Source organism: Molothrus aeneus, chromosome 2 (assembly GCF_037042795.1).
Source record: "Molothrus aeneus isolate 106 chromosome 2, BPBGC_Maene_1.0, whole genome shotgun sequence".
Classification (NCBI taxonomy): Eukaryota; Metazoa; Chordata; class Aves; order Passeriformes; family Icteridae; genus Molothrus; species Molothrus aeneus.
The window spans coordinates 93200846-93226305 of NC_089647.1; the positions used below are offsets into that span (position 1 = coordinate 93200846).

General features: G+C 36.2%; 1 protein-coding gene across 1 annotated transcript in view; it reads right to left on the minus strand.

Annotated features, from left to right (window-relative positions):
* Window positions 1-25460, minus strand: part of MYO16 (myosin XVI) — a 358751-nt gene that overhangs the window by 32439 nt on the left and 300852 nt on the right. Inside the window, exons 29-32 of the mRNA XM_066545334.1 lie at window positions 19466-19562; window positions 13807-14053; window positions 11648-11955; window positions 8579-9778 (exon numbers count right to left, since the gene is read on the minus strand). Of these exons, the coding sequence (XP_066401431.1) occupies window positions 8579-9778; window positions 11648-11955; window positions 13807-14053; window positions 19466-19562 (1852 nt within the window). The remainder of the gene's footprint in view (window positions 1-8578; window positions 9779-11647; window positions 11956-13806; window positions 14054-19465; window positions 19563-25460) is intronic.

The following is a 25460-nucleotide window of genomic DNA, read 5'->3' on the forward strand; positions in this document are numbered from 1 at the left end:
AATAAACAAACTGCTTGGGGTTTGACACTCCCAGAAGCATCACATCAGGTCTATTTACTGCTCCCAGAATGCTTCTACAGATATTTTTCAGGATTTCTCATACCAGCTCTGGCAGTGACTGCAACTCAGAAGTCTTGGCATAAGTGACTGCACTGGACTGAGCAGATAAATTGTTTGAGCAGATCCTGAGGAGCAATCCAAGGAATATTTTTGGTTCACCTGTATTGTAATCCTGCCCACCAAATAGGGATAGCTGTTCTGGAAAACTTCTCAGAAAACATTAATATTTTGCTTTCCAAGTGAGCTTCTAAGACAACAAATGAATTTAGATATCTATTTAGTTTGTTTTTAAATTCATTTTGAAAGGATAGAGTGATGGTCAATGACACTGTCATTAACCTCAAAGCAAGAACATATGGCTATTGCAGATGCAGCGTGATAAACATCCATACTGTGCACAAATACAGATAATCAGTGGCAAACACTGTCACTAAATGCTACTACTATGTCAGGATTGTTCTGCAATCAGCCCCTAAGGAAAGATCTAAGAGAAATAATGAAATGTAAAACTTCAGGCCCAATTTAATATGTTTATTTTGTTTTTAAATTTTCACCACACAAAGGTGTGAAAAAACCTAATTTTCATGCCTTTAATTTTAAAAGAGATTGAAAGCTCAAGCCAAAAAGGCCCTGAATTTAAGGTTTCTGTATTTTCCCATTCACTCATGGTGCCAGGAGGAAGGCAGATGTCCCTAACTGCTTTAAATGCTACTCCTACCTCGAGTACTCCAAAGCACTTGACTACTCTCTCACATCAGAGTATAGCAGTGTGGAGAGAGCAGGAGGGTCAGGCTACCCTCACATTCATGATAAAGTCTTTTTATGACTCTCTTTAAATTGTCTTCTCTTGCTTCTCCACCCAGCCCCACAAAATTCCAATGCTGGAACTAGAACATAGCCACACACCCAGGTCTGCAGAGTTGCAGAGTTTCATGATGAGCTGCATGAGTCCTGCCAATAACTTTAGGTCATCCTGAGGGGCTGGAGTTTGCACAGCTCTTGGATACCTGAACCAAGGAGTTAAGAAGTAGCTTGGCTTGTTTACAAGACAGTCATTCCCCTAAATGCCAACCCTTGAAATGACTACTATTGAACTTATCTAGGTCTAGAAAAAGGTCAACACATTTAGTTGCTAACATTTTCAGTAAGAAGCATTTTACTTTACTTCAGTAAGAAGCATTTTTGCCATCTTTGAGGCAGACCTTTTCAGTACTTTACAAACATTTTTGAAAACCTGGACATGAAAGAATATTTACTTCTGCACAGAATTTTGGAAAGCTTGATTTTCATTTCAGCCTAAAACAAATATAAATGTCACAATCTTGACATTTTCTGTGAAATGGAATTATTGTTCTCTACTGAGGTTCTTCACAAAAGATAATTTAATGCTGAGATGGATGTAAAGAAGTTAAAAACATCTGAAGAGATTTCTCACTGAAGCTGAGAATTTAATTAGAGACCTTCACTAAAATGTATGTCCATATTTCATTCTTCATTATGTTTCAAATGCTGGAATTCCTGTAAAATGAAGTGACATGACATTTACTGCCAAATACCCAAATTCTTCTTTGGTGTGAGGAACATAAATGTGGTACAAATAAATTTTTTTCTCTTAGATATGGCCAATTTCTCTCAATTGGTTTACAATTAATGATGTAGTGGTTCCTTAACAAAGTAATTTGTGGTTCTGCATTGTGAATTACAAATGAAATTATGACTATTTAAAGAAACCCATAACACTGTTAGTAAAGAGACAGCTTTCTGAACCATTTCTGAATTTGGAACCATGATGTCACAAAGATGTTGAAGAAAAGACTACTATGAAAATAAAAATCCTGTAAATGTCTACCTGAATTATCCAAGTCATGATTAAAACTGGGATATTATTAAAAACTTTGGGTTTGAAATGCGCTAATATGAACCAGTATGGTGTAGTTATTGTACTCCAGTATCAGACAGGATGAAGAGGACACAAAGCAAAACCAGCTCAATGGAGAGGATCCAAAAAAGAGTAATTAATTTAAAAGAAATGCCTGCAGTTCTCAGAAATGGACCATATAAAAGGAAATGAAAAGTCAGTGCAATTCCTTTTCCTCAATGCCCCTCCTCTTCAGCAGTGACTTGGTATGAGAGAGCCCACAGTAGGTCTGACCAAGATGCTGCCTACTCCAGGATCCCTTTCTAATAGCCATAGATAGATACAGTGTAAGGTCATTGGAAATCAAAAAATGCAGTGATATTTTCCTCTGTGATCAATACAAGTACTTAAAATGCAAAATAAATATGAATTTTTATGATAATACCCTTTTTTTTCCACTTGAAAATTAGACTTGATTTGTTCTTCTAATAATCTTTGGATTAAAATTATTTATGGTAATCACACACAAAGCCTCTTTCACATGTTGGAACAGATAACCAAAGCAAATAACATATTATGTGGTTTTAGGCTGTAACAGCAAACAGTGAAGTCAACCAGAAATTGAAATGCTTTAGTGAAAAAAAAGTCAGAACAGAAAGCCAGAACAGTCTTCAGCAGTAAAATATACTAGTTTTCAGACATTCTGACATGGAAAATTATTCTTGGTACATTGTGTTTATCCAGAAACAACAGGTCTTTTCTGTGATACATTATCCAGATAATGGCAGACTTCTAGATCAGGAGAAGACTGTAGATTAAGGTGGTATCTCTCAGGGTGTACAGGCTATATAGATATTCTGAAAATAGGAATGGAGTGTACTTGCTCTAGACTCTTCTAACCTTTTTCTGCTGCAATAATAGAAAGCACAATTATTGCCTCAGAAAAATCACCTAGCATAGGCTGGATGGCAAATGTATTGCCAGCAGTTCTGCCTCCTCCTGTGTAATTTTCTGTATAGGGCATCTGTGGCTAGCCAAGAAAGGGCGTTTTTGTAATGAGCTGCATTGAACTCTTACTGGTAGTGCTTCCTCCCACTTTTCTGCGCCTACAGCAAGAGATTCAGATTGAGAGTTGCAAGTAGTCTGTAGTGAAAGTGTAAATTTGCCAATGATACTAGACTGGCAAGAGTTGTTGACTCCCTTGAGGGCAGAGGCCCTGCAGAGAGATGGACAATCAACAATTCTACAAAGTTTAACAGGTGTTGTATTCTGCACCTGGGATGGAGCAACCCTGGGATGTGCAGACAGACTGGGGAACAAGAAGCTGCAAAGCAGTGCCACGGAAAGGGACCTGGGGGTCCTGGTCCATGTTGAACATGAGTCAGCAGTGCCCTGGCAGCCAGGGGGGCCAACCCTGTCCTGGGGGCATCAGGGACAGCATGGCCAGCTGGGCAAGGGAGGGGATTGTGTATCAGGAAAAGCTTTCTCACCCAGGGGGTGGTTGGGCACTGGAACAGGCTCCCCAGGGAAGTGATCACAGCATCAAGCCTGTTTTCACTTTGAGTGTTTGGACAACAGTCTCAGGCACGTGGTGTGATTCTTGGAGTGTCCTGCACAGGGCCTGGAATCAGACTTGATCCTGATAGGTCCCTTCCAACTCCACATATTCTATCAGAGGTTGATGACTCTCCTGTTTAGAGATCTGATCTGAAAATTAGTCACAGAAAGTCACCCTCACTCCCTTTTAATTAAGGCAATTATGTAAAATATATTAATCTCGTTCTGAGAAGTGTGCTGAAGCTTAATTGACTAAGTTTTAATGAATTGAGAATTTTACTTTAAAGATGTAGAAGTTTGATGCCTTATACACTCATTCCCCCAGCATTTACAGGTAAAAGACAAAAAGTTGAAAGCACAGCTTTTTGTATTACTCATGCTTTGTAAGTTTTTTGCTTTTGCCACAAAGAAAGTATATCTGTTTTGTTGTACAAATAGGAAGGAGATGGAGATATGATTACTATCTTTATTAAGTTGCTTAAGACAAAAAGCTGAATTGCTTAGAGAGAAAAGACTTTGGATTTCATCACAGAAGCACAAGTAGGGATTTAATTTGCAATCCACAGTTGAGATGTTAGCTATGCCATAGCCTGCTCTACCTGATGATAAGGGAAAATTATTTACTAGATATCAAAGGAATAGGTGCCTTTGACAGGACAGTACTTTTCATACATACACATTACATTTTGTTGTTCTCCAAGTGTGAGTCAGTCTCAATAGGGGGTATTTGGCAAGCTTTAGTCCCAAGGTACATCTGAGTATCTGTATTATTTGTCAGTTGTAACTATCTTCCTGTGACTTTCAATGCTTAAACTGGAGAATGTGGGATGAGACACTGATATGTGAAACTACCTGCTTCACAAATCATATTGAAAATATGTCACTTAGGAAGAAAGTGAAGAAAGGGATGACAGAATGAACGGATATCAAGGATACTGGACAAATGATAACTGTATTGATAACAATAAATTGTTAACAATCTAAAGTTTTCACACCTTTGCTGTTTTCACCAAACCATTTGGAAAGGAATAGGTCAGTGAAGAATGGGTAGACTTGAATATACATACTTACTTGTACTGAAACACTAACAATATTTCACAAAACTTGATGCCTATACATTGGTGATATCTATAAAGGAAATGTCTTCAAAATTTTTCTTCTTAGGCACCTAGATGTGGGGTTGCAAACTTGTGTATTTTCTTTTTCTCAGATGCAAAAGTTAAGTATCTATGTCAATTTTTTCTCAACAAGTGGGAAAAAGAGGAAACATTGTGCCTTCATCTCAATGGACTAAAGGTAAGAAATTCACCTTTAGTGAATTAAGGTGAAGGTAAGGTAAAATCACACCTCCTTGGAAGGAGCATACTTCCCCTTCAAAATCCACATGAATACTCACTCTGCCAATCTAAGCATGGGTGATTGGTTAGGATTTATTCTACCTTTTGTTCTGAAGGTGAAATGATTCCCCTTTGCATGGAATAATTTAATATCAACTATACCAATTAAGAGAAATAACATCACGACCTAGCAAAATCTGAGTATCATTCCTCGACACTGATGAACAGAAAATTCTGTCCTTGCTCATGAATATTTAATATGAAATGCTTAAACATGTAATTGTCTCTTCCTTATATAAGGAATGTCTTATATGTTGAATAGTCAAAAATATTTGGATTTCCTGCTAAGGAGTGCTGTTTTGTGATTAAAGGATTGAATTCAGTTTCAAATCGCAGGTCCTGTCTATTTGAGTAGGGGTTCTGCACATGACCATTCAGTTTCAGTCTGTCTTGCAGACTAAAATTTTCACTTCCAGAAATCACAGAGAAAAAGACTTGTGTGTCTGTGTATTATCACTTATCTGCTCTCAAGTCTCATTTTATATGGGGTAAAAACAAATGCCTGTGTAACAATACAACTGCAGTTTCAGTGACAATGCTTCCCAACCTTTGAGAAATCACCTTGCCTAGCTTCTCACCTGTTACAGCTTTGCAGAACAAAAAACTTCTCTTGTTAAATGTGAAGTATTTTTCATGAAATTGCATACTATATGATCTGGATCATTGTTTGGACCAGCAGGGGCTAGTGCTGTATTTAAAAAAAGGACAGGCTCAACCACCAAGAAAAGAAAGTTGTTCCCATTTGTTTTTCTTTTTTTTTTTTTTGTTGCCCTTGTGAAAGACAATGCTCTCAGTTCAGTTCACAATAACTCTTCAGCACATCAGAAAACCACAAATGTGTTCTACTGTAATTTTGGATGAGCTTTTCTCACAAAGAGGTCAGGAGCCAAAAGGACTAAGTGTTCTCAGGCCTTGGAATTGCTCCTCCAGGTGAGAGGGAGGCATGCTGGGGGGCCTGTGTGTATTGCTTTTATATTGGCAGGGAGGCTTTCATCTCCAAGGCTGATGATCCCATACAGAAACTCCCTGATTCCCATAGGTAACTCTCCCTGACTTCAAAATGGCCCACAATTTTACTTTCCAGTTTTAGTTAAGATTGTCGATGGATTATAACTTCTGAAAATAAAAGAAACTGCACATTATAGAGCGCTGTTCTAGGCCATGTCTTCAACTGTCATGAAATTCTATTGAATTGTTTTTTTTTTCCACCATATCATTGTTGATAAATAAAGTACTAAAAATGACAAAAAGAAAGAGAGGAGTCTTCTAGGAACTTAATATACATTAGGCAAGAGGTGGTAAAAATATCAGAAGTAGCACGTGACAACTTCTAGTTTTACACAACTTGTAGGGAGTCATCTCTGATGACTGCCATCTTATTACTTTGCACGAAAGGTTAAATAAATTTTTGCCAGGTGTTACCCTAGAAAATAGATGAACACTTGAAGTACATGAAAAAAGGCAAATTGTAAAAACACACACATATGTTCACTTGTATTTCTTAGCTACTTTCAATCCATCTACTTATCACTGAACTATTCATATGTAACTGCACTTAGTATACAGTAGCTTCCTAGCTCATAAAATATTGATTCAGGTTTTTTATCGTATATCTTTCTTGAACTTTGATCTTTCATACTTACTGCTCCCTTGATGAAATATTTAGAAGTACATTTTCCATGTGAAAGGTAAATTTAGAGTTTTTTTATGGTACCCTCTGTTAATGCACTAGCTTCAACCCACATGAGACCCAAGCTGAACTCTATCTTGGTCACGTTTAGTTGATCATTGCATTTGCAAAAATCTTCCATTCCAAAGAAACTTTTATTTTAAGGTAAAGGTAATTTTTTTTTTTTTGACCTGGTTGGAGTGGTTTACAACACTTTCTCACCAGGTACATTGAAAGACACTTGAGAAGATACATCCAAAGAACTAACTTTAATAGTTACTTCCCAGCAGATAAAAATGTATAAACTATATGATAAAACAACACTCTTAACTTAAAAAACCAAGCAAGCAAGCAAGCTACCAAAATCAACCACAAAACTATCAAAAAAACCACAGAAAACATTCTACATATATTTATAGACAGTGAAGGCTATTGAGTAATTTTGTCAAAGCAAGAAAACTACTGTAATAACTCCTTTACCAATTTCATCAATTTGAACACTTAGCATAAGAAAAAACTATTCTCTTGAGGCTGAGAACTGATGAAATCTCAGTTCATAGCTCATTCAACATACAGAATTGAATTTGGCATACAAGAACAAGCATGGTCCAGCTAAAGCTTTTCAAGGGTCTGGAGGACTCAAGGATTCTGTCCACCATAGTTTGTCTCATACCTGAATGTCTCTTGTCTCAACCTAGACACTAACTTTCACAAAGCTTGTAGAATTAACTCAGTTAATTTTGAGACATTTATGTCCTTGTTGTATTTGGTTGAAAGCAATTTTGGCTGAAGGCTGCCGAAGTTGTTAGGAATAGAGACATAGGGTGGCAGACAGACACACATATACAGAGCAAGAATAAACACCTACTTCTCTTATAGTGCAGCTGTGTAAATTAGAATATGATACTAAAATCAGTGGAGCAGTAGGTACTTGAGAAAATGGACAGTGAATAATAAGAGAATCCATCCTGTTCTCTACAGGATTGTTTTGTATTTCAAAAGTATGACTTGGGATTCTTCCCAAAGAGGTGGCATATCAATAGGCCAATGGAAGTTCACCCACATCAAGGCATGTAGCATGAACAACAAAAAGGAGGAGCTAGAAACTGTGCAGTTGGAAAACTATGATTAGTTGAAATAATGGAAAGTGTTAGTTTTGCAGCTGGACTCAATGATCTTAATGTTCTTTTCAAACCTAAGGAATTCTATGATCATGTTTTGCTTATTTTGAATATGCTGCTCGCAGTTCTTGATTAAGACAAGCTGTTTGGACACATAGAAGTGAAGAAGCAGAGAAAACAGTATAGAGATTTTCTCACTCCAAATTTTAAATTCACAAAATTTTGTGTTTAGGAGATATTACTATGGGGAGAAATTTCCATATAAAGTGTACTGAATATTTTCAATAGGAAACTTTTTTTTAAATCAGAAAAGTAATGGAGTAAAGTACTCCAAAATATTGGAGTCAGTGTTGTTATTGAGATGAAGAACCAGGATTTAGTTTAATTTTTTAAATATTGTTCATTGCATGACTCTCCATCCAAGCATTATTTAGGGGAATAATAAAGACTGTATCCCCAAATACAGAATTTTCTGGAAATGAAATGATCAAATTTTAAAAGACAGTCTTCAAAGTAAAGCACATCTACCAGCTATATATTTAATTCAAAGCATTTTTATAGTTTGATAACATAAACCCATTTTTCACACAATGTAACATCTGTGTTTATTTTACTGAGACAGCTGGAATGTTAAAAGAACATTTAAACTTGTGTCAAACAAACATTTTGGTAGAAGAAAAGTTGATATCTCAGACAAAACCTGAAGACTTTTATCTCAGACAAATCTTATCTCAGACAAAACCTGAAGTTTTATATGTCATTTATATTATATATGAGTTTTTTTATGACCTTTAAAAAAACCCAAAACTAATCAAGGTTTTCATTCTGCATTTTTGCCCACTTTATCAGTGTCCAAGGTAAGAAAGTTTTGATGCAGAAAAACTACACAATACAGAAGCACAGAGAACTATCTTACCTTCTGGCTCCCTGATCTTGCGTCCTGCTGCAGATTTTCGTAGCACACTCCTTCCTGAGTTGAACAAGCTAGTTAACTCATCAAGGGGACTGGTCAATGACCTTGAGTTTGTAGGGCTGTATGAAAATGAAGACGATGAATTTGAGTTCAATTTCCTGTGCTCTGCTCTTGCCACCTTTGGGGAGTAAGGCAGTTTGGAAAATGGAGAAGACGAGCATCCAAGCTGAGCAGGATTGGTTCTCTGAGGTACTTTTGGCAGATCTGAATTTGTACCTGTTTTCCCTGCATTAATCAGAAAACTAGCACAAGTCTCTGGAGGAGATGCAAAATGTGTGGAAGCTCGGTAGGAAGCAGGTGGTACAGGAGGAGGGGGTGGTGGCAGTGGAGGAAGTGGTGTGGAAGGAGGAGTCACTTTGGTGGAAATACTGAACACAATCAAGCCTGGAGATACTGGTCTTTCATTCTCCCCTTTCTGGCCTTTGGAGTACTGGGGTGATAACGGACTTGAACCTTCTGACTGCACAGGGTATTTTAGGTTGGTTTCCAAAACAGGAAGCTTTTTGACTTCCAGCGGTGTTAAAGGTGATTCATCAGAAGCAGGTGAACATGTGACAGGGGTTGGAGGGAATACAAGAAGTGGTGGTCTGTGGGGGAGCAAGTTAGGGAAAGGGGCTGGAATGTCACATGAGTCTTTATAGATCAAAGCTGCTTGACTGTTTCCATCTAATGTTCCATCTTCAATGTTAATATTTTTTTTGCTTTCAAACAACAGAGGAGGAGATCCAGTCACTACTGGAATTATTCCATTACCATTGCTTCCTTCTTCTGGTAGAAAATACTTCATTTCTTCATATACAGACTCTCCTTGTTCTGGACTCTCCACTTCAGCAGAACTGCTTTTAACTGCATTCCCTACCATTTCAATATAGACAGGCTCATTTTCCTCCTCTTCTTGTGACATAAAGAGATTCAACACACCGTGTTGTGGTCCATCAGTAGAAGCTGCTCTCTGTACTGTCACAGTATCATAGACACCTGGTTTAACTACTGTGCTTGCTTTTTTTACATCCCCAGGCTTTTGGCCAGGTATTTCTTCATAAGAACCACTAAGTTTTGTATTTGGACTTCGCTTTGGTTTTCTGGGAGGTATTTTTTTCATGGTACTGTAGTCATCACTGTGTGGTCTTGGACGGGTCAGTACTAGGAAAGTGAAAAAGGTCTGTGTTATTAACAAATTAAAGTCAGTTTTTTCTTACACTGGTCTAGTACTTCAAGCCCTCAAATGTTGCCCACTTAGTTCTACAATGAGCATCAGTCACAAATACAGGACTCCAAGCAAAAGCATAAATACTTCTAGGAATAAAATGCAGAATTTTCAGCTACCCAACCACAGGCCTTTGCTACCTGGGCATATAATCTCCTTTGGTAAACTCTACTCCCACTAAAAGATGAGAACTCACACCTGAGGAAGTGTATTTTGAATCCATTTGATTCCAAAATATACTTGTGCACTGCAAGATCTGTAATACATGGAAATATGTGCTTGTTTCTCCTATTGCTCCAAGGGAGAGGGGCATGCTTTCAACTAGGAGTCAGCACAGTGCTACTTTGACACATATGTGACTGCCAGTAACTGAAATACCCCTCTTTTATGTAATATCTCTAAATCTCTAATTATGGGATGATATTATGTTCCTCTCTTCTTTGGTACTGTAGGTGTGGAAATAATTTATAACTTTAGGGAATCCCATAGCCTAAGGGCAAATCCCCAAGTGAGTATACATTTAACTAAACTAGATGTCTCTTTATAGCCTCCAGGCATGTATGGAGTGAAGAGACTAGATACCTAGATGAGTGGTCTTTTTAGATCAAAATTAGATGGTATAAATCAGAGCTGGTTTTGGACAAAAACACAAAACTGACATAATTCTTAGAAAATCAGTATATGGCAGAGAAACTTGCCCTATTTTTTCATACATATAAGAGCTCCAAAATTGTCTTGTGAGTATATATAAGCATGATTGTTAAGACCACACATACATGTATAAATTTTTGTTCTTTCAAAACACCTCTGCTAGAACTTCTTGGTTAAATCTCTTGCCGATTTGGACACAGAAAGATTAAATTACTACAGACCTTCTTAAACCATATTAGTTTAAAAGTATGTTGGGCATAGTTCCTGTCTCCTTATGTAGAGCTTAAAGGAAGAGGTTAAAGAAAATGGACTTTCACCTAATGAACTGGGCATGAGGACAGTAATCATTTTGAGAAAGAGAGCTGCAAAGACTTCTATCCATTGCATGCAGAACTAGAGTGTTATAGAGAACTTTAAATCCAACCTGAAGGATCTTCCTTGATAAAACTTGAGGATCATTTAGAGAAAACATGACAAGTCAGGCTTATCAAGGAAAGCAGAATGCATTCCTTTCCTTCATCTTCTACCCATCCATTTCAAAGATAAAGGAGAATAGAACAAGTGAACTCAAAACCATGCTATGGTCATCATAATGCACTGAGATACTTTGGGACACTTGCAGCACTTTCCTTCTAAACAAAAATCACTATAACCAAATCATGGCCAAGAAAAAAAACAACCAAACCCCAAACAAACAAACAAACACTGAAAACAAACAAACAAACACTGAATCCATAAATTATTCATGTGAGCACAGAGACAATGTAGGAGAAAGTTTAATGTTTAAGTCTGTGAAATTCAAGATTCTAGCATTCTGTTTTATGGATGCAAGATATTCTAACAATTTAAAAGATGAAATAAAATGGTCAGTGGGGTAGAATAGCTCATGTTGACACATTTCTAGTTTCTAGAGAGATTTCTCCAAATATGTTTTGATTGTTGTCAAACTGGGCAATTAGAACACATGAGTATTATTTGCTGATTTGGGAACAAATGACAAATTGGCTGATTTTATTTACTGTCATTGAAATATTTCAAGGAAGCAGCACCTCTCAAAGGCATTTGACTGTGTTTAAAAGGATCAAAGTGAGGAGAATAAATCAATAAATCAACTCAGAGTAACGTTTGCGACTGTCTCTGCCTTTATGTCTAACCTTCATTAGCGGTTTCCTTAGAAGCTGCCGACAAGCAAGCACTAACAGCCTCGTAGGAGGCACTCAGTCGTGTGTTGGGGTCCCTCTTTGGCTTGGGAGGAGGCTGTTTCCTTGGTGATGGCAGGCTATTGCTGTCGTCCATGCTGAAAACAGAGTGCAGGGAGGGGGATCTGATGGATGACCCAGCCGCAGAATGCACCAAGCCATCCACTGCCATGGGGACAGGCACGGAGCTGGAGTGAAAGTGCTTAGAGGTTCGACAGCCGGCAAAGCTGTCCTCAGAGACCTTCCCACCCTTGTCTTCAGCTCTGAAAACACAGAAAAGAGGCCCAGATGCATTATTCAAGCAATAACAATGAACCTGTTCATGCAAATGTAACAACAGCTTTTTGGTAAACAATCTCACAACTCCCCTGCTGCGTCGAGGGGATGTGGGTAGTAATCTTCTGACAAACAAATCCAGATCAAGCTGCTAGCTTTCTTCCATTTCCTGTTTCATGATAAATCAGGACACCGGCCCTTTTTCACACAAATGCAGCCTTGCTTAAGCAGTCTCATATTGTTGACCAGACATTCACTGAATGAATTGTTCACACTTTGATTGCTACACACAATCAAAAGCGGGGTTTTTAATCTGAATGATAATTTCTGGGAAATCCATTTTAATAGAAAGTTACTGAGGCAGCAAATGCTGAGCCTTTATCATTATTTTCTAAAAAGACAACTATAAATTCTATTTAGATAATGCAAATCTTTAAAATATTAGATGGCCTTTTTAACCAGCTACATTGGCTGCTTGAGCAATTCCACCCAGATATCCCTATGTCTTCCAGTTTAAACATAATTATTAGTTATTACTTTTAATAATAATTTTTATTATTATGATGTTATGTTTAGTTGTTTCAATTACAATCCAGTTTTTCAATTTTTCCCTTTCCTTTTTTTTTTTTTTTTGCTATTTGAATACATATTGAGAAATAACCTTCCGGCTTCTTCTGACAAATTGATTTTTAACAAAAATTCTTCTAACATTTTATTCCTCCAAGAATCAAAACATTGAGACCCTTTTAACTTAGGGTAGTAATGTAATAGAAGATGTCTATACTGACATTTTTCAAAAAAATCCTCAAGCATTTGTCTTTTTAAATTGTATTTCTGCATGGCAAATCACCAGGAGAGCTGAAATTCATGCACAGGATATAGCCAGCTGCCCATGAAGCAAATGAAATAGCAAAAGATGAAAGCATGGTGCTCAGTGGATAATTTGTTTTCACTGTAATGTTTAATTACAGTCTTTCCTACAAAGGCATTTCCTCTAATATGTAATCACTGGGATATTTGAAGCTAATTAAGCAGATGCACTGCCATTTTCACTTTTATTAAAGTCATTGACAGAAGCAATGATAGCAAAGGGAGCTGTTCTGGATGAAAATTAAGTTCCTATGGAAAAATAAACATTTATATGTCCAGCAAGTTATAGACACATTCTTTCTATCGACACATACCGATTAACTGCAAATGCTAACTCTGAGAAGAGCTGACTATCTCAGCTGTCTAAGAGAGAAATCAGAGCCTCAGTTCCTAGAGAATGGCTCTCCAGCATTTACTGGGCTTGTAAAGTAGGTACTCCTGAAAATTCTGACATGAGTTAAAAAATTATCATTTGCCCATTTTTAAATAAAACCATCCTCCTCACAATCAATCTGCTTGTTTCAGTGAGAAATCAGTATTTATTAATGCGGACTTTACTGTATTTTAACACTTTCCTAACTGTTTTTCATTACCTTGGGAACTTCTCAGTGTTGGTATTTTAAGTCAGAGGAATTTTTCTTTTTCTTGTTTGGTCTGGTGAAGTTAAACTATAATCTATTTATCATAGAATTAGAATATTTCTGTAAAAAATAAGTGTCTCAGAGACTTGAATAAGTTCCTCTAAGCTCAGTGCCCCTTGAATAGGATATGGTGGTCTCTTAACTTTCTAGACTTAATTATCTGATATACAGGAAAAAAATATGATCTAATATTGATTTGGGATGAGCATATACTTGAGAATCCTCTCGCAATCCTTCTGTCATTTCTATTGTTTTCTAAGCAGGGAAGGAATTTACAGAAACTGAAGAGACTCATTAATCCTTCACAGCAGGTGTTTCTCATCCTACCTTTTCTGGCCTTCTTCTGGCCTGTTTCTAGCCTCTCCCTTTTCCCTGTGGTGAGCAGCGTTCATCTCGTTGCGGAGCCGGTCATTTTCCCGAGCAATGTCAGAGGCATTTTGAATCACCAAGTCATCATACGTTTTCAATCCCATATCCTCAGCATTCTGCAAGAAGCTTTTGATTGAGGTGACCTCTTGCTGTTTGATGCTCATCTTCTGTAGCAAGCGCTGGCGAGCTAGAAATCCTCTTATAACTACCATAGTGGAAGGAGAAAACATAGACCAGTGAAAGACAACTAATTGGGAAACTAACTTAATATCACTGTGAGTTCTGTTTAAACATGAGCAAGCCAAGTTCAGTCAATATCTTATAGATATTAGAAAAGAAATCTGATGGCATATAAATAACATAGTAAAACTCTTAGTGGAGTAAAACTCATAGTGGAACTCTTTCTGTTTTCTACTGCCAGTGCTTAAAACAATGTAGTGACAGTAAATTAATAAATATGAGCTATCAGTACTCAAAATGTTTATTTCCCAGAATGCTATTTTTTATTACATTACAACACAGATGTAATAAAATGTATACATCTTGCATATGCATGATGTAAGATGTATGTATAGATGTGTACTACAGATTGTGAAAGCATACGTTTACACTGCAAAGGTCAAAAGATTGTTTCAAAATAAAAGCCTGGATAAATGAATTGCAGTGAATGCAGTAGGAATTAAATGATTGTTGTTGTTTTGCTTTAAAAAATGCTGTAAGTGTTTCAATGTACCTAATACCACAACAAAATCATACCCAATACAAGGGTTTTTTTTGTTTGACTTAAAGACCTTTCACTGCTCATTTCCTTTCAGCTAAAACAATTAGATTAATTTAATGCAAATTTTTCTAATGGATCTGTCATATCGTATCTGCATTTTTCAGTTAAAAGTTTTCATCTACATTGCATCAGCTTCATTTATCTATTAGACTTTTTCTTCACACTCTTTGTCAGCTTTATGCTGGGAAAAGATTTTAGTGCATCTCCTATAATAGCTTTTTCTATCTCTTTACTATATAAGTACCTTCCTTACAAAAAAACCTACCCAAATACCACACAGTATTCTGGATTTTCTGAAGTACAGTTGATCAGAAACACAAGGCACAGGGGCCAATGTGGCCATAATAAATTGGGCACCATTTTAATCCCAGTGCCTGCAACAGGTGTTGTCATTATTCTTTGAACCTATGTTTTGGCTTAGAAGGGAGAAATATGCTGACTGAAAGTACTGTGTTTGTGTGGGTGTTTTTTTTTTTCCCTAAGTTCCATAAGATCATGTTTCCTTCCAGATGTAGAATCACACTGTGTATCTCACAGGGAAGAACCTGTTTTAGAATAATTTGTCTGTTTCCTTAAATACTCTTGGTTTTCATCAATTTGTATGTATCAAAACCAAGTCAAACTTCATCACTGCTTCTTAAGATTACTCTTTTTCTGGTCAATTGAAAGGTTTTCATCAGTGAAGTTAGGAGACAATAGCCTGGGTAAGACTAAAATTGTTTGAATTTGGAGGAAGTTACCGAGAATGTTGATTGCAGGATAAAAAAGTTAAAATGCCTTAGGTATTTACAATAACAAAGTTAAATTTCAGATTTAGGATTACTGCAAAACAACATTAAATGATGAAGAGTCAAGCTGAAATAATCTAAAGGGAAAATGTCAACAGAGAAAAATACAATTAGTCTTCTATGATTTTAAAATGTTATTGAATAAAATAAACAGCTAAAGCATAGGGTAATGTAAAGTACATTCTATCATCTTCTAGTGCCTTGTTTAGACACTAAAAAAAAGATTTCTTTCATAGAGATGCCCAGTGCTCAGCTGACAAGATGTAAGAAAGGCTAAAATTAATAATAATAATGTAATACTGCTTTTCTCCAAAATTCACTGGGCTTGAAAAGCTTCAAATTCAGATAACTTGAGATAATTTCTGATAATAATTTCTGATAGACAGCTTTGAAGGTTTATACTTTTATAATCACAACCAATCAATGCCTTTAATTACATTCCATAAAATCTGACTTCTTTAAACTCTGAAACATTATTGCACATACCAAATTTACTTGAAAAGGAAATTAATAGTACAGTTATTGTTGACAATTTTATGAGAGTATTCATAATAAAGATGTTACTGAGTCTGAATCTAAGGGTTACTGTTGCAAAAAGAATGAATACATGCATAGAATATTATCAGAGTTCACTGCTCACAAATATAAAAATTTTGAAAGAGCTTAAAACAAATAAAAAAATGCTTTTTCCTAAAGTATTTTCTTTAAACCTACTTCTGCAGAGCAAAAATAAGCATCAAATCCTGGGTGACTTTGGAAAAAAATCTGAATTTTAAAATAACATTTTTACAAGGGTCTGTATGTGCTTTTAACTTGAGAAAAAAATCTAACAAAAAAAAAAAGATTGTCAACACCACCAAGGTTGGTTAAAATAAAGAAATTAAGAGATCAGGTCTCTGACAGGATTGTTAGCAGGGATGAATGAGTAGCTTAGAGTAGTCTGCAAGAATGGTCCAATAAAATGAGATCCAGTAGAGCTAATTGTAACATTTAGAGACTGTACAGCTACTCTGAATTATGCACTTTCACCAAAATGAAGAAGAAACCTTCAACAAAGCTTTATTAGGAAGGGCTGGCAGATAGACATCCCTTTTTTGCACACATTTTCATGAACTGAGTAGTTCAGGTTTTTCATTAAATGATACACATTTCTCCACACTTTTTTCTCTATGAGAACATTTGAAAGATTTTGGTTTTGTTTAAACAGAGCAATTTTATAATCTAAAAACTGCTGTGAAATGCAACTCTCAGATCCTAGACTTCTACTGCTCAGTTTCATCTACTACTGTTGGGTACTGGGTACTATGATTGCCTTGTGAATTTGCTCCTCATTTATGTAGATCTAAAATAATTCTCATTATGCAAATTAAAATAATTGAGGTTAGCACCCCCAGGGCAGAAAAATAACTAGTATTTTAGAGTTCATCTAAGGATGAGGATTGGAATAACCAAAATTCCAGCAGACAATGGATCTGGGTTATGTGAGGAATTTATTAACTATTGTGTACACAATGTATTCAAGTTAATTCCTCATATATATTAATTCTAATGGAAGAACTTTCAGCATGATTGCCCTTCCTATGGATACAAACAATTTTCACAGTGATTCAGGTCAAAATGTATCATATGTGGCTCTCATACCTGCAGAAAAAAATATGACAAAGTCTCTAAACTCACAGATAAATTTTTAAGTAAAAGTGTTTTGACACATGCTTTCACTTTAGTTTGACCCCTTTCTTTGCTTGTGTAAGATAAGTTTCAGGATACCAGGAAGGACTTATATGGTTTGCTTTGTTTTGGGTTTTTTCCCCCAAACCTAGAAGAAGGGATTGCTAATTAGACTTGAAGAAAAAGAATTAGTAGGATTTTTGAGCAAGACTTGCTTCCCCTTAAATCTGACCTCTTATCTATGTATATGATGTTACATTTAAAGCCTGATACAGAAACTAGAATCATAGAATGAGAATATTCTGAATTGGAAGGCATCCACAAAGTGTCTTTGGATCATCAAAGTCCAACCCTTGGCCCTGCACAGGACACCCTGAGTGTCACACCCTGTGCCTGAGAGCATTGTCCAAACAGCTCTTGAGCTCTGTCAGTCTTGGTGCTGTGGCCACTTCCCTGGGGAGCCTCTTCCAGTGCCCAACAATCCTCAAAATTTCATGATGATCCCTTGGGTCCTGTCACTGGTCACCAGTGACCAGAGATCAGTGTCTGTCATCGATTCCTCCTCATAAGAAAGCTGTAGGCTGCTGTGAGGTCTTTCCCCAGTCTCCCCTTCTCCAGACTAAACAGGCCAAGTGACTTCAGCCACTTCTTGTACAGCTTCCCCTCAAGGCCCTTCACCATTTTCATAGCCCTCTTTTGGATGTTTTTAAACTGATTTATTTTTTGTTATATTGTGATTATTGACTGGTTTGGCTAGTATTCAATATGTTTTCAGGAGACATATATCTTCCAAAGTCCCCTGCATGTAAAGGGTGAGGGGACAGAAGTGCATTGGGACTGGCACCATTACTCACTAAGCATGACTATGTCAGTGTAAAGTATATGGATATCAATTTTAGAATACGATAAGAACAATGTACGGGTACTTTATTCTATTCCAAATCTGCCAGAGCTCTTTGGCATGCTAATTCTGCAAGTTTACAATTGCACCTGTTTGCAAAAGGCAGCTTCTTTCATGAGGCAATGACATGAGGTTGATGTCTAACTACTGCCTACTCATCCAAGTTCCTGATTTTCTCAGGTTCCCCAGATCATAAAAAGCATGCAGATGAGCCACAGCTTTAAATACACGCTTTTGGCAGAAATGACTTTTCAAGTTACCCTCATTAAGGAGGATAGAAGCAAAACCAAGAAAAATATTTCGTAAGGAGCCAAGAAGCCCTATTATCTTCATTCTTCAGGCAGGCTTTGGTGATCTGTTCTCTTACTGGTGCAAAACACGGACATATCTAAAGAAGGTTTTAAATTTTGGTGTAGGGTTGTATTGAAGCATTCTGTTTGCAAATTGGATTCTGAAAGTAAATATTTCCTTTCTTTTATAAGTCAGCATAACAAGGGAAAGAGCATAAACTATTACTGCTTTTCAAAATGCATAAATGCAATCGGGTAATTTGCAGTAAAAAATCACACCCAAGTATAAACTCAGCTGAACTGCGGTGTCTGTTACCTGTCATTCTCCATGTTCATTTCTGAACTGTTACCATTTGGATTTCACTTGCTTCAGGTTTTCTCTTGACTTCCTCTTTTTCGCTACATGCTTACAGTGAGGAACAGATAATTAAAATGAAAGGGGTTTATATTTCTTAAGTCTGCAATATTGTGTGTCTGACAATAAAAAAGATAAGATTTTGTAATTTTAATTTCCTTTAAATAGGTGAAAATGGGACATCAGCCAATTAGGTAAATAATGAATGGTGTGAAGGAAGCTTCTTCAAACAAAGCAATATTCATATTTTCAGCAGTTATTTGAGATTGATAGAAGATGGAGCATAAGTAACAGGAAATCAGGAAGCAGTGGATAACATCTCCTTTTAAAAATGTGTCCAAAAGTGAAGTGACCTTAGGAAAAATGCAGGTGTAAAATGGGGAAAAATATAAATAAAATATAAAAACATAAAAAACTAGCAGTCAAATAAGAAAGTAGTAAGAAAAGGGAAAAATAAGGACAACTAAACACACTCACTTATTAGCTTTTTTTTAGTGTTGATATATTTGAAACTATTCCAATTTTGTACCACTGCTACCATATGTTATATGAAAAAGAAAGTAAAGGTGATATTAATGCCTTGAAAAATCACTGAACTTACTCTAAAAAGAAAATATTCAAGATCCTCTAAGTTTTAATTACATTCAAGACTGTCATAAAATTATGTTGGACCGACAGAAAGTGCAATGCAATTATCTCAAAAATCTGTGTATATCTGTAGGGAAATGTATAAAATACAGCAACTATTCAAGGTGGAGAAAATCTCTTTGTTATGCAATGTTCTGCTCCATGTACAAAGCAACAGCTCAGGAATACTTGTTCTGTAATTGTTACCTTTTTGGCAGGTTATAATTTTCTTCTGAAGCTGAAGGCACAAATCATTGAGATGGTCAGCTTGCCAGTACTTAAGAAACACTTTTCGAACTCCTATCTAGAATACAAACAGCAGAGAAATCATCAACAAATAAGGCCAAAACAATGACAGGTAAATAGAGATTGTACATTAACAATCCAGCAAAGGGTTGAAATAATATCTGCAATTTAGGAACAGTACAATGCCAATTCTGTAACAGAAATGCAGTTATCACTTGGTTGAATAAAAGATGTATTTGTAAAGAATGAACAACCTGTCAGACAGATAGTTCCACTTCAGCTCCAAAAATATCCAGAACAAATAGTACAATCTTCAAGTTAAATACAAGTTGGGGAAAAAAGCACTCTGAATTTAATGTGTTAGACAACATAATAGAAAATAAGGTTTAGGTCTTATAAAGCAGAAGGCTGTGTGCATGGGGAAAGGTGACAAGACAAACCCACGTAGAACAGAAAATGGTGAGATAGCTGCCATATGTGGAACAGGAAGAATTTAACTGAAGTTGGAGGATGGGAGAAACTCACTGTCATTAGTGACAATGACTCCTAATATCCAGTAAAGTTATGAATCTTTGCCTTGCTTACTGAAGCTGTGCTTTGGGTCTCCTTTCAGGATCAAAGTAAGAGACAGAGGGACTGATTTGTGAAAAATAATCTCCTAAATATTGATTCTGGTGTTGTGTAGTATCTTGGTTTAATCATCTAGCTCTTGAAGTAACAGTCATTAGATGTTCTCACTCCTCTAGAGGCAAGTTTATCTAGTTAGACCAAAAGAAAACGCCTTTTTTTTGATACCTTCTGAACAAGCCGGAACAGTCCTATAAAATTCTTTGTATCATCTTCAAAAGCATTCCTTTCTAATAGACTTTAAAAACCACACACAACCTAGCAACTCTAAAACCGGCAAGTAACTGGAAAAAAACCCCAATCAATAAACCAATCATTTTTCTCAGGAATTTTGCAGAAGTAATTTTCTTGACTTCATAAAAATAAAAGGAGCAGTGCCAGAAAACTGTGCTACCCTCAAAGATTCTAGCTGTTGCCTAACTATTAATTTTTTTTATGGCTAATAGGCATACTGATTAATTCATACAAGTCTGGCTAAAATTGCAGAAATTCATTCCAACTCTTGTTTGTCTCCAGCTTACAAGCTCACTCTCCTCTTACTGAACCATCCTGTTCCACTGGTGTTTTTTACTTTAGATCTGGGAGACAGGTATCTGGAGGGTTAATTGCACACCCTTCCAAATTGTTTTTAATCCAAACACTGTTAGGGGTGCATCCTTGTAGGGTTTGATGACAGAAAGACAGGATATATATTTCACGGCTCAACTCCATTAACTAAATCAGAAATTATTGTGGCAAAGTTTTATCCCTTGGCTTCACTTCTCTCTACTGTAGAGAAAACTTATTTGAATCAAAAGTTTTAAAAAGTCTGTAATCCTGAAGTTTGAGCTAACAATGACGGTGCAGTTGTTAGTCTTTTAATTAAAATCAGATGCACTCAAATGGCAAAACTAGAATGCTTCCTAATTTTTTTTCATTAGTCTCTCTTTTCCCTATAAAATAGTCCCTTTTGAATTATCACAAAGTGTGTGGAAGTAGGTGACAAAAATGACATGTTACTTGTCTTGCCATTATAGAAAGTCAGAAATAGGGAAGAGGCTCTCTTTGTGTGGTGGTTAATCTGAGGCAATCTCCCTGAGATCCAATTGTGCACTCACACGCTGCTCTTAGGGCCACATTCTCATCTTCATTTTCCTGACTGGTGACTTCCAATAAAATTTTTTTACTTTTCTTCCTCAGCTTTCAAAATTCTTTATTCACCTGGTTATCTTAACCCTTTGCTCATTGAACAGTTTTTTTCCAATCCATCTTGTCAAACCACATTCTGAACCTGCATTCTCACTAGTTTTGGCTACTAATACCTTCATAGTCTTGCTTACATTCCCTTGAATACAGAATTCTCTGCAAAAAATAACTGAATTATTATTCATATAGTTAACTGTAATTAAATTATTGTGTGGTTATTATAATTACCATTCCATCTGAGCAGCTCTCAGACAAAGCCTGAGAACAAATACTTAATAAAATTATATTCCTCTACTCTGATTGAATTTTCTCTTTATACTCCACCTTTCCACAAAGCCTCTACATCATACATGTTTTTTTGGTCCTGTCTCAGGCCGATGCCAAATCATCCAATTTTTCCTTATTTCTGTCCTTTGTCCTTAATAACTCAGAGTTCTAGCTTCTCCCCTTACTAGAGCAATATTGATACTCTGACAGTAGAAAAGGGGATGAAAACTTACTCTTTAAAACCTTAAAAAGCTCTTTTTAAGAGCTTATTAAGCTTTAAAAAGCTCTAGTAGTGCCCATGGCAAAATTACCAACCCCATTCTCAATTAGTTTCATTGTTGACACACTGGCTATATTTCAAAAGTGTAACTTAACTAAATGAGTTGCAATTTACTGTGCAGTATGCAGTCACAAAATCACAATCAAGACAATTGCTGAAGCTTATGTTGGTTTATCTACAAGTGTCTGACGCTGCAGTCACAAAGCTATCCAGGGGACATGCAAAGCCTTATTGCTCTTTCCTTTCATCCTACACCCTAGGAACAATATAAATGGAGTTATTGTGGCATCACTTATGCTATGAAATTCATTAATAAGAGCCTGCTACAATTTTTAAGTGAATGGAGAAATACAGAATGTCAATACAAATCCATTTTTACATTCAGATAAAAACTATTTATAGATTTTTACATCATATGACAGGTCTACAGAGAGCAGAGCTCTAGACAGAAGCATGTATAGCAGAAACTACTATTACACGTTTGATTATGTTAGTACAGATAGAAATCTCTGTTGCTTAGTCTTTGAATTAAATCTGAGAGCCTCTAAGGCTGACCAAGAGAACAAGATAGTCTCACTGCCCTCTTTAGACTTCTCGTGTTCAGTGAAAGCAATAATGCTGAAAAATGTTGGAATTTCACATCACATATCAAAACAGTTTTTGAGGTTGCCACCTGTCTTCATTCTGGTCTCTTCTTTAATCACAAAATCTTTCCTGCTTGCCTAGGGGAAAAATGGTTCAAATGTTCTTTCACTAAAACACTCACTTTTCATTATTTTTTCTGGACTACAAAGTGCTCTCATCTGAGTCTGAAATTTTAATGTCATTCAGACTCCTGTAAAAGTAAAACATCTGTGAATTACAGTTATAGTTATTTTAATTAGGAAAGCATTAGGGTTTAAAATCTTGTTTTTCAAAATGATACATTTTTTAAAGACTACGTAAAATTGTTGTTGATGACTACCAAAGCTTCAATTGCTGCTATGGGCCAGCTGGGTTTTTTTGGGAGGGAGCTCTTCTTTCTCTTTCTTCTTATTTTTATTTATTTAAAAAAATATTTTTTTCTTATTTTTTAATCTTATAGAAAAGGTGTAGGATGTAGAAGTACAGACATTTAAAACTATGGAATGGATGCTGAGATCCTGTGTAGGTGGCATGGAGGCAGTATTAGCTCATACTTAATAGGTGTCAAGGGAATCTGTAAAGCTGTTCTTTAGTTTAAAAAAGGCAATTTGTGGGAGTGCTATGTGTTTCTGGCAGTACTTTCAAAATAGCTACCTACAAAAGACAGAGAACTATAGTCTAATGATATTTTACACAATGACACACATTTTCACAGAGCATTAATGAAATTTAGAAAAAAGCCTTAATACTATTGAAATATGTGTCTTCTTGCAGTGTACATGTCTACAAAGATATTATTATGATACACACAGAGCACTGATTTTTAAGGACTGAAATTTTATTTTAAAGGTTTACTCTCTCTGTTTCGTACATTTTAATAGTCCTTCTTCATAAACTAGTAACAATGCACTCTGGTACATACCGAATAAACCTACATTTTAGCATACTTTATTTATGGCCTTAATATAAAGTATGTGAGTAGTCTGGTATTCAAGCAAGTGACATCAAGCATTTATATACATTCTTGTCAGGAGCTGGAGTTTAGGGAGAAAAACTGTCATTCAGGTCTCTGGGAAAGGGCAGAATAATGGTCACTCCTTTTCCCTAAACTGTACAAACCTCACAGCTCTTCATACCTGCAAGAAAAAATGAAGAACTGCCTTACAGAAAAGGAAAAGTGATTAGGAAATGTAAGATGCATGTAAGAAACACTCAGTAGGGGAAACCCTACACCAGTTTTATCCCATGGGATCTTGGCGTTTACCAGACCTACCATTCTAGTTTTCAGAATTCTAGAAATAGACACAGCACCAAAATGTGGTGGTATATCCTCCTCCACACCTCCCCCCCAGGCCTGCTCTATGATCTCACTCCTAACCTGAGCCAAACCACTCATTCACAACTCAAAGGAATCAATAGGAAAGGGTCCCTTGGCATGAATGAGAAATACAGGCTACAGGTGACAGGGAGAGCGGTGGCACAGAAACCAAACCCTAAGGCAGGAGACTGGAAAACGAATCACAGACAAATAAGGGATGAAGAGTGGGACCAAATATGGAGCAAAGTACCTAGAAAAGTGTCAAAAAGTAGAAGTACAAGGGGAGAGAGGAAGGCATGGAATCCAGATCTGAGATGCAAAAGATAACATAAAGAAAATTGAGTTAGCAAGACTAGTAATCCTAAAAAAGATCTGAAAGATAGATAAACAGAGGGAGGAATCTATTCTACAGGGAAAAAAAAATCATAGAAATATGAACTAAAAATGGAGGTTTGTGTTAAAAGAATGAGAGCTTGTGAGAATTTTGAGGTCAAAGTCAATCATCTGTCCTATTCTCTGGCTGAAGGGAATCATGGGTTTGTCCAGTGTGGCACAAAATCACTGAGTAAATTTGTGGGCAGTGTCTGGCCCAGGCCAGTCTTTTGGTAATATTGGTGAGGTAGAAAGTCACTCTCTGGTGGTTTCTGCAACCAGCAAATTATTTCCAATATATAATGGTGTGACAAGATGAAACAAAAATATAATGGGACAATATCACTTTACTGATATAATCCAAAGTATGAGATGCTTGTGTTTTAATAATTTCTGACCCCACACCCTCCCATCTCCTCCCCCCACTCCCAGAATTTTGGTGTTTTAATTGCCTAAAAGAAAATTGACTTTTAAAGTAAGATATTCAAAACAAACACAAAATTGACTTGAGTTAAAATTACTAAATAACAAATGAATGAACTGTCATACAATTTATGAAGCCTAAATTTTTCCTACTTGAGGGAAATAAAAAAGTTAAGAATCTCTTATATATTAGATTGGTTACAAAGTACTCCAGTACTTCAGCATATCAGGTACAAAGCAATTAGTGTAGCATGACCACTTTAATTTTAAGCCAAAATAAATAATTCTGTATAAAAAATAATTTAAAACTAAGCATGAAATTTACATATTTACGATTTCATACACTTCTGCTCATTCCTCTGATTTAATCATATGCCACTTATGTTCTACATTCTGCTATTTAATCATAAATATATATTTTTTCCCAAAAAGGATCAGAGTATGCTAATATTATATACTGCTACATTGAAATTTAAAAACACTTGAGGACAGCTCTATCAAATCCAATAAATGAAACATCCATAGAACAGTAATAAAATATGATTTTTTTCTCTGACTGGTAAGAACTGTGGATCAGACTTTGTTTTCCCTTTACAGTTTTAGAAGTGTTAGAAGAATTTAAAATCTCTAAATGGACTTCTGGGATTTCTCTACATTGAGGACTTATTCCCTGTTTTAACACTCATGACTGCAGGTTTGATAATACAGCTCCTCACTGGCAAAAATGATTTCTCCACAGACACTGCTGGCTCCTGAAACAGCTTCAGCAATATTTGTAGTTGTCAAAGTGTGAACTGGCACTACCACAGCATCTATCTCAAGCAGTTACCTCATTTGGAGCTTCATTAAAACATTCCAAT